The sequence below is a fragment of the Solanum lycopersicum genome, chromosome 1 (assembly GCF_036512215.1).
Source record: "Solanum lycopersicum chromosome 1, SLM_r2.1".
In the NCBI taxonomy this organism is placed as follows: Eukaryota; Viridiplantae; Streptophyta; class Magnoliopsida; order Solanales; family Solanaceae; genus Solanum; species Solanum lycopersicum.
Genome location: NC_090800.1, coordinates 75,803,981 through 75,822,635, shown reverse-complemented (window position 1 = coordinate 75,822,635; position 18,655 = coordinate 75,803,981). Strand labels below are relative to the sequence as shown.

General features: G+C 39.2%; 1 protein-coding gene across 9 annotated transcripts; it reads left to right on the top strand.

The window, feature by feature from the left end:
* The first annotated feature begins 2,001 nt into the window (after positions 1 to 2,001).
* Positions 2,002 to 7,501, top strand: LOC101247460 (putative pentatricopeptide repeat-containing protein At1g16830). 9 transcript variants are annotated; one of them, XM_010324610.4, is made up of 5 exons: positions 2,291 to 5,103; positions 6,006 to 6,072; positions 6,140 to 6,283; positions 6,362 to 6,419; positions 6,590 to 6,665. In XM_010324610.4, exon 1 carries the CDS (start codon positions 2,996 to 2,998, stop codon positions 4,967 to 4,969), a length of 1,974 nt encoding a protein of 657 aa, XP_010322912.1. In that variant the 5' UTR covers positions 2,291 to 2,995; the 3' UTR covers positions 4,970 to 5,103; positions 6,006 to 6,072; positions 6,140 to 6,283; positions 6,362 to 6,419; positions 6,590 to 6,665. The 9 variants fall into 9 exon arrangements, with proteins under 9 accessions (XP_010322907.1, XP_010322912.1, XP_010322932.1 ...); XM_069299396.1 differs by lacking the exon at positions 6,362 to 6,419 and adding an exon at positions 6,825 to 7,501 and having other exon boundaries at positions 2,306 to 5,103; positions 6,590 to 6,709; XM_010324638.4 differs by lacking the exon at positions 6,590 to 6,665 and adding an exon at positions 6,825 to 7,501 and having other exon boundaries at positions 2,306 to 5,103; positions 6,381 to 6,419.
* Positions 7,502 to 18,655: the final 11,154 nt, after the last annotated feature.

Here is an 18,655-nt window from a genome sequence, read left to right as displayed (position 1 = left end):
AGCAAAATCAAAAAGTGTTCCAGACATATTGGAATATACTTTTCACCAAAAAAAAAATCACCAAAAAACTTATGCCACGTGGCATGTCTCCCAACACATAATTAAATCTTTGTATTTTCCTTTATGCCATTGGGTTCTCCTGAATGAGGAAGATTTTTTTTTTTGTTTGGATATTTATAAAACATAATTTGGGGGCTTTTATTTTCAGATATAACAGTTCAATATGAGATAATGAAGGGGAAAAAAAAGGGCATGAGGCTGAGTTCAATTTATGAAACAAAATTTCAAGAACCACTATAAATTGAACCTGAATATGATAGAGAAATAAATATATACTTTACTATCCTAGTCTAGATCTTTCTAAAAGTGTGTTTAAAAAAAAAAGAAAAAATGTATTTTAACCTCAAGTCATTCCCTTGATCATCATTATTCAAATAAGTTTTTTTCCGTACTTAATTCAAGTTAAACTGTCACACTTTAATCCTAGGTGAGGTGGACAAGTAACATATGAGCACATACTTTACAAGTGACATATGATGAGAAAATGAACTACTATGCAGATAGATTTAATTAGAAGCTACATATACAACATATGTTGACTAGTTGAATTGATACATGTAACAAGTAAAACTATGAATGTATATGATGGCTTTACAATGTCTACATAGTCTCTACTAGAATCAATGATTGTACAGCTATCAAAATATGCTTAGTAAAGACTCGATAAAACAATAAATTAATCTGGAGATCACCAACAACCGATGAGTATCATGTGTTTCTATCGGAGATCTACTAGTTGAGCAACCATACTTGCGGCATGAAATGCAGCGTTCCCAATAACGGACGTCAGTACGAAAGAATGTACTGAAAATGTATGACATAATACAACCATATGTAAAATGAGAGCTCAAGTGAAACCAAATACAAATAGACAAGGATTAGAGATCACATTTGCTTATACTTGTGGAATCGTGTATGTTACACTTTTTTTTTAAAAAATTATGTGTGTTATAATCTTTTATAAGACATATGATACAAATGACCAGCTGATCAGCGGGAGAAGAGGATAACCCATGCTAGCCATTTTACTCCATGGAATGATGTTCTCATAATTACACATATTGATATCGACCAATGCTAAGATTTCGGTCCTGAACTCCCACCCTTCTATATCAATTGGAATCGACCCATGCTAAGCATTTGTCTTGGCTGCCACCCATCAATATACATATTGTCTCACTTAGTTTCTTTATTCTTTTAGATTTTTATTTTGATGATCATGATCATTTATTATATTTAAAATACAGATTAATAATAGAAGGCATGATAATAATAACTTTAAGATAGTAATAATGACATAAGAAGCTATATAACGTCAACAAATTTCTTATGAGCGTAAATGACACAATTGAATTTACAAGACTTGTTATTGCAAACATCATTCCTATGCTAGCACATGGGAGGATAATTACATAATTGTAGAGTAATGAAAAATATAGTGAAGTGATTTAACACGCTAAGATAGACAAAATTATTGTTAGCTATTTAAAGATCATACGTTACTATGTTTCCTTTACTAAAAATAGAACTTAAAAAATTCTCTCTAAATTCTATTATTGTCTCCTTATAAAACAAGTAATTCCAACAAATAATTAATTTAATAATCTTTAATGCTATAAAATTATCAAATTTGAGCACATCTATCTATGTAAATTTTTTTTTAATAAATTGATTAAAACAATAAGACAAACAAATATTGGTGGTGTGATTTTCGTATTAATACTTAAAATTAAAATATGAATAAAATAGGTTAAAATAAAAAATTATATTCAACCCATATAAGTGAAAAATGAAACAATTTCTTTTTTGTTTTTGGAAAACAAAAAAATTTAAGGGTCGGTTAATGGGGCGGGGGGGGGGGGGGGGAGGGCCGGGAAGGGGGTAATTTTTTTTTTTGAAAAAATAGATTTTTTATTGTCTTTGAAAGACAAAAAATTTTTTAGGGATAGGTTGGTGGAAGGTAGGAGGTGGGGGATGTCTAGTCTTCATTTTTTTCTTTTACGATTAATTTTTATTTTAGTTCTAGGTTAAAACTTCGTTTATGTTTACATCTGACTGAAAAATCTCTTTTCTATAATGACTCATTTCTAGTATAGCCAACTTCTTTGATACGGATGATGAAATTTGGGATATGAATATAATTGTGCATGTTGCATATAACAATTCAAAGAGAGCTGTTGATTATATGTATTCTATGAGTCTGCGACTGGAATTATTTTTAAAATCTTTCTTCGTGTTCTTTTTTTTTTCCGCACCTCAGTCCTGATTTGATTCTATCATGAGGTAACTTTAAATTTATGTTGATGTCGACAGTGATTGAAGATTTGAAGAATTCCCGCTATTTCGTGGATTGCATGATGGTTTATATTTAAGTATATTGGAGTTCTTGATAGTTCGACGATGACAATTGTGATTAATCGAATAAGAAGATGTGATATTTTAAAAAGTTATTAAAATCATATTAAATATAAACAATTAATTGCAATACAATTCAAAATTCAATATTACACATTAATGATAAATTCTATAGTTTTCATTTCAAAACAAATATAACACAAATAATTTAAATAACACTTAAATATTTGAAATCACATATGATACTTATAATAAATTTAAAAAAAATATCAATTATATATTCACTATATAAACTAAAACATGCTCATAATATATATAATATATTGAATCTAACTACTCTTGATAAGACAAATTTTCCCCAAACCAACATTTTCAAGTCGGATCCGGGTTTTGGATTCAGTCGGGTCAATCGTCTTCTAGGGTTTTGTTGGTCTGCAGGGTTTTACCAGCACATGACCAACTTCCAAGCTCCATCTTCAAAAGAAAAACTCATCAATGTATAAAAAGTTTCTGCTGAGTCTCTCTCTTATTCTCTTTGTATGCTGTTCTTTTTTAGATTTCTTGGTATTATATACTGGAAATGTTATGGAAATGGTTCTCCATTGGAAGAATTGCTTCACATCGATTGCTCAAAATGGAATCTTTGGCCTCATTTCGAAGTCTATGCTCACAGATTCAATGTTTTGCTGATACCCCACAAGGTTCTTTTTCTTGTAGCCATTACCAGAAAATTCCTGAAAATTCCAGAATCATATTAACCCCTACAATTGTACATACAACTATATCAAATTGCCATTCTGACATTCTTGCTTTTTCTTTTTTCTTGTGGTGTGCAAGGCAACCCAATTACTTTCATGATAGGGGCACATTGACCCTTATAGTTAGTATCGTGTCTCGGTTGATGAAGAGGTATAGAACAGTGAAAGGGATTATTAAGGGATTAGAGGAGGTTGGTTGTGTAATAAAGCCACAAACTTTGTTGTTTTTATTGAGAATTTACTGGTTTGGTGGAATGTATGATAGAGTTTTCGAGGCATTTGAGGAAATACTTAGATATGGTTATACACCAAATACTTTTTCTAGGAATATTGTAATGGATGTATTGTTCAAGATTGAGCGTGTCGAAGTGGCACTTAGAGTTTTGAAAGAAACCGAGGTTCCAAATTTTTTGTCGTATAGCATTGCTGTGTGTAACTTGTGTAAGCTCAATGATTTGGTTAATCTTCAGGATGTACTTACAGTAATGTTGAGGAAAAGGTATTATCCTAATGAGGAAACATTTTTTGTGATTTTGCATTGTTATTGTAAAGGAGGTTGCATAGCAGAGGCAATACAGATATTGGGTCTGATGATAGTTTTGGGTGTTCCTATATGTGAGAGAATTTGGAGTATATTAATTGATGTTCACTGTAAAGCTGGGAACATGGATGCTGCGAGCCATTTACTTAAGAAGATGGTAGAGAGTGGGTATTCACCAAACGTTGTAACTTGCACATCATTGATCAAGGGATTTTTTGAGTCCCAGATGCCAAGCAAGGCATTTGGGATCTTGAATACCATGGAATCAAAAGGATGCTCCCCTGATTTGGTTCTTTGTAATGTGTTAATACACTGCCTCTCTAAAATGGGGAGGTATGAAGATGCAATTAATGCTTTCTTTCTTTTGCGGGAGCAAAGACTATCACCTGATTCTTATACTCTTTGTTCTTTGATTACAACCGTTTGCCTCTCTAAGCAATTCGTTGAACTACCTTTGCTCATAACTGGCTTCAAGATCCAACCTGATTTAGTTGCTTGTAACTCTTTCCTTAGCTATTTCTGTAAAGCTGGTTATCCTGCTGGTGCCATTGAATTTTACAATGACATGATAGATAGAGGTTTTGAAGCAGATAAGTATACCTTTGCCGGATTATTGACTGGATTATGCAGGTCAGGTAGGATAGCCGAGGCAGTCAAGGTGTACCATGGACTTGTTAGAAGTCACGTTGGGCTTGATTCTCACATAATTACTGTGATAATAAATGGGCTGATAAAATCTGGTAAGTTTCACAAAGCTATTAGTTTAATCAGGAAAGCCGCTTCAGGGAAGTCCCAACTAGATGATGTTTCTTACACTATTGCGATTAGTGGACTTCTTACTGGTGGTGAAGTTAGAGAAGCTTATGCTTTGTTCCGCCAAATGAAGGAGGTTGGTCTAGCCCCAAGTAAACAGACCTATAATCTGATTCTCTCGGATTTCTGTAAAAGAAGTGATTTTAGCATGGTTGAAGAGATCTTACTTGAAATGGTTAATGCTAGCGTTGAAGTTGACCATTTAAGTCTGAGGTTTATGAAGAATCTCCTGTATAAATCCCGCCATTCTGCTTCACTCTTTACTCTATTGACTGATGTTTCAACTTCTGGAATCCTTTCAAGGGAAGCATATGCAGAATTGATTGATGAGATAGTTCATCAGGTAAACATCAGCAATGTGCACACAGGCAGGTCTACTAGCGTTGATTTTGGCTCATCCAGCTCAGATGAAATCCTGGAGGTGGCTGTTTCAGTTGGTTGAGATGATTTGACTTGACAGCTTATTCTGTCTATGGCGAAGTTCTGTAGTTGAGTTCAATCAAGAATCTGACCTTACTCTCGCTCGGAAACTGTAAGATGATCATATGATCTTAAGAGTGAATTGATTCCCTAAAGGTACCATCCAAACTCCAAATAACTAACAAATGTTTTCAAATATACTGCTCTTCTATCATGCAACTTGTTTTAGCCATTTGTTTTCTTTACAACGTTTTTTACTTTTTCCCCTCTTTGGGGTCAGCTGATTTTGTCCTAAATGAGTGGTCACTGTTTATAGAATTTGGGGGTTTGGGGGGATCATGTTCTGTATAAGTAAACAAATGTGCTTTAGAGGGAGCTTATGAAACCAAGATTAAAAGAATTGCCAATAGACACAATACTAAACTAGGTTGTCTCACTGATGCTGTTGATTCTATTCTCTATAGATTACGTATGAGCAAATTTTTTAGTCATAGGTGTTGGTTTAAGAATGACATCATTTATGAGCTTAGAAGTTTGTCGCTGTTTGGTCTGTATGCAGTGTCATTACTACATTGAAAAAGGTCAATACATAAAAAATTTGAAACTTCATTTTGGTAATGCTTCCTTGTTATGCATTGGTGTTAAAAAAGTTAGTGTCTGGTGATTGTGTCATGCATTTTCTGATATCCTGAAGTGATTCTCGAATTTACTCCATCTGACTGTCTGTTTACTGTAATTCTCAACTGTAAAATTTACCGGTGACATGAGTTGAACTGATAGATATCTGGTGAAAGCACTGGAGATATAAAATTTGTAGGCCCTGATACTGTAACTTGGAATCTGGAAGCATGTTGATGCTCATGATTTTGATAGCCACACCAGTAATTTGGAGATCTCTTGTAAAGTATTTACATTTTCTGTAAAGCTGGATTTATATTACCAGGCTGATTTTTCTTATAGACTCTTGGTTAATGCCTTAAAGAATAGACTATATTTTGAACTTAGATGCTCTTGGGGCTGTGGTATAGGAATGACACCTTTCCTTTAATGTTGTGTAGGAGGAGGTATTGAACCATGGAAGAGTGCCTGAAGTGATAATACAGCAAAAGGAATTCATGAGATGTGGTATGTATTATGTTACCTCGGTAAAACTTGATTTCAAAGATTTCGATTAACTCATTCTCTCATGCAGATTGGTTAGCTAAAAGCTGAGTGATACTATAATCCTTTGCTTGTGTTATTTGCGAAATGGTGTTGAAAAAGATCTTGTGAACCCTGGGGCTCGGCAGACTGTTCTTGTTGCTCCAACAAGTGGAGGATATGAGCCAAGATGGAGGTACTGAATTCACCTAACTGAATGCTCTTGTCTGTCTGTTACTCTTGTAAAGCTTGGACTGTCAGTCTGTGAGGTCAGTCTCTGTGAATTATTGCAGGTGGAACATACCAAGTTGCCTTTCTAGTTGGAGCCTGAAGTAAATCTCTCCATCGGAAAACCTTTGACAGACTTAATGAATATAGAATATTATGGTTATTTTATAGCATACTCTAAATGTTTTAGCCACCCTTATTGTTAGACTAGGGGCTTTTCCAAAACTTAGCTGTTACATGCAAAAAGTAAGATAATGTCTACTATGTACTGCAGTATTGGGATCTTCTTTATCTAAGGGATATAATTCAGCTTGACAAATAAAAAGAAACTTACTGGTGCTTGTCTCGAAGTGGTCTTGGCTTATGCAATGTCAGCGTGAACTGGTCATGCCTTGTGGGTCGACATGATTCCGTCATTCAAGTCCATTTAAAACGTGCTTAATCATTATTATTTCTATTTATTCAGCATTTGTCTGATGGACCGTGTATCATGTTCTTTAACTTTGCAGCAATACACTGTGGAAGATGATTGCTGCTCCCCCACAAAACCTGGTTAGTAGCTTATCCAATCTGGAAGTGTACCAGATACAAAACACATAGTGTCCTGTTAGGCCAATCTTCCTAGTATAATGCCCATGTGATTAATCATATCATTAGTCACATATTTGGCAAGTACTTGGAATACAATACAGGAGGTTTCCAACTATGATGCATGCTTATTTCTTGGTCCTGTCATACTATAAGAAGCATTTCGTCGGAGTAGGAAAGAAAAACCAATACAGTTAAAGCTAGAAGATGGGAAAAGAATATGTTTCTGGTATGAGATTGGGTGGGGAAGGAATACTCCTCCACGAGACTGGTTCACGTTCTCTTTAGTTTTGCAGAAAACAGCAGGGTAACAGTCAATGTAGAAGCAATCAAGTCTGGTTAGTAAAATTTAGAAGAAATTGTAGTGATTGAGAAGTGGAGAATATGGCTCAAACTTCTTCAAGACACATATTCAGCCTAACAAAGCTGATTCTCATAGGGATATTGTGTATCCTATAAGATTTTATTTTTACAGAGAACTGTATTTTCTAGTAGGACTAGATAGAACTTTATGCCTCAATGTTCTTTTTCTTTTAGTATATCCAAGAGATTGGGACACATATATCTTACATTTTATTGAGAGATCATTTCATTTCAAGTTTGAATTTGACAAAAATGATCATTTCATTTTGATAGTTTTTCATCAACCTCCATTCGTATTTATTCGTATTTGTAAATCGTCATCTTCCTACATTTCTTTATTCCTCTTTCAGTATGAGATTTTGTTTATGTATATTATTAATTATTGGAAAAGCAAATTATTATTATACTGATCTTCATGAAGTACATAATTTTCAAGGAAAACTGTATTTTCTGATTCATATGTTTTTGTTGGTTTACCTTTGCATATTTTGTTTCTTTGTGGGGGCAAAATTTTCATGAAACACAAAATCAAAGCACATAATCTAATAAAGATGATTATCTCTGAAACACTATTTCTAGATTATTTTCTTTAAAAAATTTCATCAACATGCAAGGTCCGTATATTTGTTATTAAATAGTATTTTTTTTTTTGGTTTTATATAATTTATTTGAATGAGAGATTTAGAAGATACAATGTGGTATAAAAAAATTCATATTTCTTTTCTTTAGGATTGTATCCGTGCTTCGCGCGAGGATTAATAGATAGGTGTCAGGTTTTTTTTTTCTTTTGAATCAATTGTATGATTATATTATTTGAGCATATCATTATCTTTTTATTTGAAATGAGGATACATGATGGAACTTATCAACTTTAATATCTATTTAACGAGAATAATACATTGTTAATGAATAATTCAGAATATATACTCTATTAAAAAAGTTCTTTATTTCCATTGCTAAAATATATAAAGAAATAAATCAACAATGCCCTATTATTGTTTATAAGATTGATGGTTAGAGAATACATTCTCTAATCATAAATTGTCAAATTTCATATTGAGGTCCTCATTTCTTACACACACAAAAAAAAAAAGTTGTTGCACAACCTTCTTCACACACTTCAAAATTCCATCAGAAACACAAACATACATTTCACAATATTTTAGACAAAAACAGAGTCTACCTCCATTTATTCTAATAGCTAAAATGGCAGGTTGTTCACCATCCTCTCCCCAAACAAAAAGACTTTGCCCATCTCGTTGTTGTTGCGCAAATGTTTTTTTCTTCTCTGGCTTCTTTCTTCGATTCCCTACGGGCTTTCTTTTGCCGTCTTCTTTTCTTTCCTGTTTAGAAAGGACAGCTCCTCACCAGACTCCTCAACTTTTTTCTAGGTGTGGGCTTTTGGTTCTTCGTTCGGTTTAATCAAATTTCGATTCGGTTCTTCGATTTTAGAAAAGTGTGCACCATAGTTTATACCAAACTAGATCGGTTCGGTTCGATTTTTCTACTTCGATTCGGTATAGTCAGTGTTTTTCAAAACAGTTTTTCGGTGTGAATAAAAATAAAGAGGGAATACGATAAAGTGTTAAGAGTTTCATCATGTATTTAATAAAAATAAAGAGGGCATAAATGATTTTTTAGCAAAGATGTCAAAGGATTTGTTTTTGTTTCTTAGCATAGATGACTGCCATGTTGCTAAAGCCTAAAGGCTTTCTCCCATACCTGAATGCTGAATGAATAAAGAAGAGAGTAAGCAGCCTAGCAAGCACGATGCCCCAACGACCCACTCTCCACCCCCCGTCCCCGAGAAACCCCTATCTTTCCTCACCCCTCGTCCTTGAGGCGTCCTACCCCGAAGAACCCCCACCCGTCCCCGAGGATCCCCCCCTTAACCTAGCCCCCGTCCTCGAGGCGTTGTACCCAGAGGACCCCCTATCCCTAAGGTGCCGTGCCCCGAGGACCCCCTACCCTACCCCTCGTCCCCGAGAACCCTCTTACCCTACCCTACCCTCTATTCCTAAGGCACCATGCTCCGAGGACCTCCCTACCCTACCCCCTCTACCTGTCTCTCCCCATCCACGAGGCGTCGTGCCCCAAGTACCCCCCTACTGTATCCCTCTGTCCCTAAGGACTTCACCTACCTTACCCCCTATCCCGGAGGCATCGTGCCCCGATGATCCCCCTACTCTACTCTACCCTTTGTCCCCGAAGCACCGTGCCCCGAGGACCCCCTACCCTACCCCCTTGTCCTCGAGGCGCCGTGCCCCGAGGACCCTTACCTTACCCCCTGTCCCGAGGTATCATACCCCGAGGATCCCCTTACCATACCCCCCTGTCCCCGAGGTGTCGTGCCCTGAGGACCCCCTTACCCTGCCCCCTTGTTCCCGAGGTGTCATGCCTCGAGGACCCGCCCTACCCTACTCCCTGTCCCTGAGGTGAAGTGCCCAGAGGATGCCCCCTTACCCTATCCCTTCATCCCCGAGGACCCATCTACCCTAACCCTCCTTCCAGAGGCGCTGAGCTCGGATGACTGCCCTACCCTACCTTACCCCCTTTACCTGAGGCGCCTTGCCCCAAGAACCCCCTTCCCTACCCCCCTCCGTCCCCAAGGCACCGTGCCTCGAGGACTCCCCTGCCCTGCCCTACCCTCCCGTCCCTGAGGCGGTGTGCCTCAAGGACTCCCTTACCCTACCCTACCCTCCATCCCCGAGAAGCCCCTACCTTACCCTACCCTCCCGTCCCTGAGGCGTCGTGCCCAGAGGACCCCTACCCTACCACCCTGTCCCTGAGGTGCCGTTCCTTGAAGACTACCCTACCCTACCCCCTGTCCCTGACGCGTCGTGCCTCGAGGACCACCCTCCTTTACCCTACCCACCAACCGAGTCCCCGAGGCACCATGCCTCGAGGACCCCTTACCCTACCTTACCCACATCCCCAAGATGTCATGCCCCGAGGACCCCCTCCCCCCTACACAACTCCATACACCTATACCCCACCCTAAATATTCATATAAATAAACTAATTAATGAACTGTTTTACCTAATATTCAAAATCTAAAGAACAAAATACAAGTGTTCAAAAAATCAAACAAGAGTAATATATTTGTTCTATAGTGTATTCTTATTTCTCCTATAGAAAAAAATAAAATACAAGTATAAAAATATTAAACAAAAGGTACGTTTCTATTAATGTTTCTTCTTGTCCTTCTATTAAAAAGAATAATATACAAGTATTCAAAAAATCAAACAAGAGTAGATCTTGATCTTCTCTTTGCACCTCGTGTAACTCTACGAGGTTTTAGTTTTTTTCTTGTCAAGCTTCACCTGAAACCTATATAGTTTTTTTCATTTAATTAAGTTAATCTAAGTATTCAAAGTTAGAATCAATCAAAACAAAAGTAACTAAATACAATCTAATAATCATGAGAGAGATAAGAAAATGTGTATCAATAAGTGGATCTAGCAAGCTGAAAAATAAGCTATAGTGAAATAAATATAATGTGCGTTTACTTCCATCTTCCTCTGCGTCTAGAGACTATTCAGATGATAGCCGTCACGTGTGCATTTACATCCTTTAAATTCATTTCTGCGACAAATATTAGTTCAGCTAGCAAATTTGGTAACTACTAACTACTATATTCAAAAAAGCTGCTAATGTATTAACAAGAAGCCAACAAACACGATACATAATTTGTCACGATCCAAAATCGGGCCGCGACTGACACCCACATTTACCCTCCTATGTGAGCGAACCAACCAATCTAAACCTTAACATTTCAATGTAATATCATCATAAAATAATGCGGAAGACTTAAACTCATTAATAAAAACCAATTCAATAACTATTATTATCCCCAAAATCTGGAAGTCATCACCACAAGAACATCTATGATCAAATTACTAAACTAAGAGTATTCTAAGAAGCTAAAAATACATAAGAAGCTAGTCCATGCCAAAAGTTCAAGGCATCAAGACTTGAAGAAGAAGGTCCAGTCCAAGCTAGAAGCATTAGCTCACCCTGAATTTCCGGTGTAGTAAAGACTGGCTTGAATTACTGTTGAGTTGAAGACGACAGCACGTTTGCTGCACTCCACAAATAACAAAGAAGAAAACATAAAAGTAGGGGGTCAGTACAAACACGGGTACTGAGTAGATATCATCGGCCAACTCAAAATAGAAAACAATATATATTAAGCAATATCATAAAATCAACTAATATCCTTAGCATGCAGCATTTACAGTTACCATAACCCTTGGTTACAACACCAAGCACATCAATGAGGACTCACGCCTCCTCATCATACTCATTTGGGAATTCAGTTCATTAGATTGAATATATTAACATTTTTCAAGATTCATTATCTTTATTCCCCTCGTGTCGGTACGTGACACTCCGCTCCTCAATATACTATCCTGGTGTCGAAACGTGACACTCCGATCCTCAATATACTATCCTGGTGTCGGAACGTGACACTCCGATCCTCATTCTATCCTGGTGTCGGAACGTGACACCCGATCCATCTATTCTATCCTGGTACCGGAACGTGGCACCCGATCCATATACTATCCTGGTGTCGGAACGTGACACTCCGATCCTCATATACTATCCTGGTACCGGAACGTGGCAGCCGATCCATATTCTATCCTGGTGTCGGAACGTGACACTCCGATTCTCATATACTATCCTAGTACCGAAACGTGGCACCCGATCCATATTCTATCCTGGTACCGAAATGTGGCACCCGATCCCCTAATCTCACTACTTTCGTTCATCAAGCCTTCTTTTATACCAAAGCATCATCATTAACAAAGTAGATTAGGGTTTCTGTTCAAGATTTGAGATTCAATAGCTTCATCATGCTTATTTATTCATAATTACATAATCACATCATTCATGCAAGCATACAATTAAGCATATAGAAGGGTTTACAATACTACTAACACATATCATTCGCTATTAAGAGTTTACTACGAATAGCATGAAAACCATAACCTACCTCCACCGAAGATTAGAAATCAAGTAAGCAAATTCCCAAAGCTTTGTTCTTCTTCTCTCCCTGTTCGATCCTCTCTCTCTCTTTGTTCTTTCTATTTTCTTTATTCAAACCCTCTTTCTTTTACCATAATTAGTATATAATTGAGAATAAAAGATGGCAATAATAACCCACTAATTAACTTAAGGTTACCTCTTTTAACCCCCAAGTAATTAGAATTATTAACATTAACCCACTAACTTTATAATTAAAGCAGGAATAGTCAAAAACGTCCCTTAAAACGTATAAAGAAATCCGACCCAGACTGGGATTACGCAGTCTGTGACGGCCCGTCGCGCCTGCGACGGTCCGTCCTGCTGCCCCGTCACAGAGTTCAGAGACTCAATTTCTCTGAAGAGTCTGTAACGGTCCGTCACACCTGTGACGGTCCGTCCTGCCATTCCGTTACGAAGTTCAGAGAGTCGATTTTCAGTACCCAATTTTAGATTTTCTAAGTGTTTTGAAATGAGACCCTGCGACGGTCCGTCGTGCCCATGACGGTCCGTCGTGGGGTCCGTCGCTTCTGCCAGCTTTTTTTTCCAGAATTGAAGTCTGCTGCCTAAAACGACTAAACAGGTCGTTACAATATATACCAATTTACCCATCGTTCATCCCCGAACGATCACAAGAAGGAAAAACAAGGGCAAAAAGGAGTACCTGAATCTGTAAACAGATGTGGGTATTTTTCTCGCATATCCGCCTCCTTCTTCCAAGTGGCTTCTTCAATGGGTCGATTCTTCCATTGAACTTTGATGGATGCAATCTCCCTTGATCTCAACTTGTGAATTTCTCTATCTAGAATGGCAACAGGTTCCTCCTCAAAAGACAAGTTCTCATCAAGCAAAATTGAATCCCAACGGATAATGTAGTTTCCATCCCCATGATATCTTTTTTCAACATCGACACATGAAATACCGGATGCACTCCGGACAGCCCTGGAGGCAAGGCTAACTCATAAGCCACCTCCCCTACTCGCTTAAGTACTTCAAAGGGACCAATGTACCTTGGGCTTAGCTTGCCTCTTTTACCAAACCGCATCACCCCTTTCATGGGCGAAACCTTCAGCAAGACTTGTTCTCCCTCTATGAACTCTAAGTCTCTAACCTTTCGATCTGCATATTCTTTTTGTCTACTTTGCGCCGCTAGAAGCTTTTCTTGAATATATTTCACCTTCTCCATCGAATCCCTCAAGAGATCAGTACCCCAAGGTCTAACCTCGAACGCATCAAACCAACCAATGGGGGACCTACATCTCCTACCATACAATGCTTCAAATGGAGCCATATCAATACTTGAGTGATAGCTATTGTTGTAGGAGAACTCTGCTAAGGGTAAGAAGCTATCCCAATGGCCACCAAATTCTATCACACATGCACGAAGCATATCCTCCAACACTTGAATCGTTCGCTCAGACTGACCATCGGTCTGAGGATGGAACGCAGTACTAAGGTCCAACCTACTACCTAATTCCGCATGCAATGTTTTCCAAAACTTAGAAGTAAACTGCGTACCTCTATCAAATATAATGGAGAGTGGAACCCCATGCAATCGCACCACTTCCGAGATGTAAAGTTTGGCTAACTTCTCTGCATTGTAAGTCACCTTAACCGGAATGAAGTGAGAAAACTTAGTTAACCTATCAACAATTACCCAAATAGAATCAAATTTTCCCAATGTCTTTGGAAGACCAACCACGAAATCCATTGCAATCCTTTCCCACTTCCATTCAGGAATGGGCATTCTCTGAAGTGTTCCTCCGGGCCATTGGTGTTCATACTTTACTTGTTGACAGTTTGGACATTTGGCAATAAAATCCACAATATCACGCTTCATTCTACTCCACTAAAAGTGTTGCTTTAGGTCACGGTACATCTTGGTTGCACCCGGATGTATCGAATACCTTGAACTATGAGCCTCTATCAGAATAGTGTTGATCAAATCATCGACGCGGGGTACACATACCCTTCCCTTAATCCTCAAAACACCTTCCTCATCGATTGTCGCTTCTTTAGCCTCTCCTTGCAACACTTTATCTCGGATCCGAATCAATTTCTCATCATTAAACTGCTTTCCCTTAATCTTGTCAAGGAAGGAGGATCTTGCCTCCACACAAGCTAAAAATCCTCCCTTCTCATTTACTTCTAGTCTCATAAGGTCGTTAGCCAGAATTTGAACTTCTCTAGACAATGGGCGTCTAGAAGCTTGCAAGTGAGCTAGACTTCCCATGCTTCCCGCCTTTCTACTTAAAGCATACGCTACAACATTCGCCTTCCCCGGATGATACAAAATAGTGATATCATAGTCCTTTAGTAGCTCCATCCATCTCCTCTGTCTCAAGTTCAAATCTTTCTGAGCAAAGACATACTGAAGGCTACGATGATCGGTGTAGACCTCACACTTAACCCCATATAAATAGTGTCTCCATTGCTTTAATGCAAACACTACCGCAGCCAATTCCAAATCATGAGTTGGATAGTTACGTTCATGCACTTTTAATTGCCTCGAAGCATAAGCAATCACATTCTTCTCTTGCATTAGCACAGCACCCAAACCAGAATAGGATGCATCACAATAAACAATGAAGTTCTTACCCTCTACGGGCAAGGTGAGAATGGGTGCGGTAGTCAACAAAGTCTTGAGCTTCTGAAAGCTTTCCTCACACTCATCCGACCATACAAATGGAACATTTTGCTTAGTCAAGTTCGTCAGTTGGGAAGCAATGGAAGAGAATCCCTTGACAAATCGGCGGTAATAGCTAGCTAAACCAAAAAAACTCCTTATTTCTGACACATTAGTAGGTCTTACCCAATTCTTCACTGTCTCAATCTTAGAAGGATCCACCATCACTCCATCCTTGGAAACCACGTGCCCTAAGAAGGACACTGCATCTAGCCAAAACTCACACTTAGTGAACTTGGCATAAAGCTTTTTCTCCCTCAACATTTCCAATACCATTCTCAAATGCTCCTCATGTTCCTCCTTACTTTTAGAGTATATCAGTATATCATCAATGAATACGATCACAAAGAGATCCAAATATGGCTTAAATATCCCGTTCATCAAACTCATGAACGCGGTAGGGGCATTCGTAAGACCAAAGGACATCACTACAAATTCGTAATGCCCATACCTCGTTCGAAAAGCAGTCTTTGGCACATCCGTTGCCCGTATTTTCAATTGATGATAACCAGATCTCAAGTCAATCTTAGAGAAGACACAAGCACCTTGTAACTGATCGAACAAGTCATCAATGCGAGGAAGAGGATACTTGTTCTTTATGGTTACCTTGTTCAACTGTCGGTAGTCTATGCACATCCGAAAACTCCCATCCTTCTTCTTTACAAACAAAACCGGAGCACCCCAAGGAGATACACTTGTTCTAATGAAGCCTTTGTTCAACAACTCTTGAAGTTGGGCTTTTAACTCTCGTAACTCCGCGGGAGCCATTCTATAAGGGGGTATAGAAATGGGGTGAGTACCCGGTTCAAGGTCAATACAGAAGTCAATATCCCTATCTGGTGGCATACCAGGAAGATCTGCAGGGAACACATCCAGAAACTCACGGACCACCGAAACCGACTCAATCGAAGGTACTTGGGTAGTGTCATCCTTGAGATGTGCCAAGAAAGCTAAACACCCTTTACTAACCATTTTCTTAGCACGAAGAAAGGAGATGATATGCACCGGATTGGAAGTGTAGTCACCCTCCCACACTAACGGATCTGTCCCAGGCTTGGCTAACGTCACCGTTTTAGCATTACAATCCAAGATCGCAAATTGCAGAGAAAGCCAAGTCATACCCAGAATTACATCAAAATCATCCATTTCTAAGATAACCAAATCTACATAAGTGTTGCTCCCCACAAAGTTCACCAAACAAGACCTATATACCTTTTCAACTACCACAGACTCACCCACCGGAGTAGAAACACGAATAGGCATATCAAGTAATTCACAATGTAAATTTAGACCACTAGCAAATGAGGAAGATACATAAGAAAATGTGGATCCAGGATCAAACAATACAGAAGCCATGCAATCACAAACCAGAAGATTACCTGTGATGACAGCATCAGATGCCTCCGCTTCAGATCTCCTAGGGAAAGCGTAGCAATGGGCCCTCTCACCCGTCTGTCCGTTGCCCCTACCATGTTGTGATGTAGTGGTTACAGGTTGCCCATCACCTCGGCCGTTCTGGTCACCACCATTACCTCGACCACCACGTCCTCTAGAATAACGGCCTCTACCATGACTACCTCTACCTCTAACATTTGGAGGTCTGTACTCTGTTTTGGACAATATCTCTTAATATGTCCAATCTCCCCACATCCATAGCACTCTCTGGGTTCATGCATAGGTCTCTCAGAGAAGTGTTGACCGGTCGGAGGTGGACCCCCAACTACAGTCTGTAGTGAAGACTGAATTGGTCGGACTGAGTAACCTCCAGAACCTTGTCCTCTAGAGTAAGAACCATTAAACTCACCTCCCTTTCGAAACCTTTTTGATGTAGTTGCCATGGTGAAGTCATCTGGCTTCACTCCCTCTACCTCTATTACGACGTCTACCACTTTTTGAAAAGATTTCGCTGTAGCCGCTACCTGTAAAGCTGAAATCCGCAACTCTGATCTCAACCCCTTCACAAAACGGCGAATCCGCTCTTGTGGACTGAAACATAGTTGGGTGGCATACCGGGATAGTGCACGAAACGTAGCCTCATATGCATTGACCGACATCCTACCTTGCTCTAGGCTCAAGAACTCATCCCTTTTCCTATCCCTCAAAGTTCGGGGGATATACTTCTCCATAAACAAGCTAGAGAACGAGGCCCAAGTCATAGGTGGTGCCTCTGTTGGTTGACATTCAACATGCGACCGCCACCACATTTTGGCGTTCCCTTGAAACTGATAACTCACGAACTCAACACCAAACCGTTCTACTATACCCATCTTGTGTAGTAGCTCATGACAGTCAACTAGAAAATCGTAAGCATCCTCAGATTCCGCACCCTTGAAGACTGGAGGTTTCAATTTCAAGAACTTACTGAAAAGTTCATGCTGATCATTTGTCATTATAGGCCCAGTAGTCAGACGTGGAAACGTGCCTATGTCCAATGAGGCATCCATACGATGAGCCATAGTGGCTGCATGTTGTACCTCTGAAATCGGAGGTGTTGGTGCAGAAAACACTGGAGGTGCCTGACCTTGATTAGACAACCCACTGAGATAGGCGAGAACCTGATTGATCATCTCTGGGGTAGGTTGGGGTGGCAATCCCTCATTCTGCACTTGTTCATTTTCCCCTTCCTCACCCTCTCTTACTACTTCCTCAGTCAGTGGAGGAGTCACTGCCCTAGTATCAGATGGACCAGGTGCTCGTCCTCTTCCCCTAGAGGACGTCCTCCCACGACCTCTACCACGGCCTCTTGCCGCTGCTCTTCCTCGAGCTACAGCCCCAGTGGCTGGCTCAGACGCACCCTATCCTGCTGGTGCTGGTGTTGGTGTTGGCGTAGTCGTTGCTCTAGTTCTAACCATCTGCGAAATAGAGTGAAGATGGTCAGATACCAATTTGTATCACCTAGATACCAATTGGACCCAAGTAATAGCACGAAAGAAGAAAGAAAGAATGGAATTTTCCTAAAGTCTTATAGCCTCTCAAAGAAAAGTAAAGGCGTCCCCCTACCGTTCCTTAAGACTCTACTAGACTCGTTCTTGTGTGATGAGACCAACGAACCTAATGCTCTGATACCAAGTTTGTCAAGACCCAAAATTGGGCCGCGACTGGCACCCACATTTACCCTCCTATGTGAGCGAACCAACCAATCTAAACCTTAACATTTCAATGTAATATCATCATAAAATAATGCGGAAGACTTAAACTCATTAATAAAAACCAATTCAATAACTATTATTATCCCCAAAATCTGGAAGTCATCACCACAAGAACATCTATGATCAAATTACTAAACTAAGAGTATTCTAAGAAGCTAAAAATACATAAGAAGCTAGTCCATGCCGGAAGTTCAAGGCATCAAGACTTGAAGAAGAAGGTCCAGTCCAAGCTAGAAGCATTAGCTCACCCTGAATTTCCGGTGTAGTAAAGACTGGCTTGAATTACTGTTGAGTTGAAGACGACAGCACGTTTGCTGCACTCCACAAATAACAAAGAAGAAAACATAAAAGTAGGGGGTCAGTACAAACACGGGTACTGAGTAGATATCATCGGCCAACTCAAAATAGAAAACAATATATATTAAGCAATATCATAAAATCAACTAATATCCTTAGCATGCAGCATTTACAGTTACCATAACCCTTGGTTACAACACCAAGCACATCAATGAGGACTCACGCCTCCTCA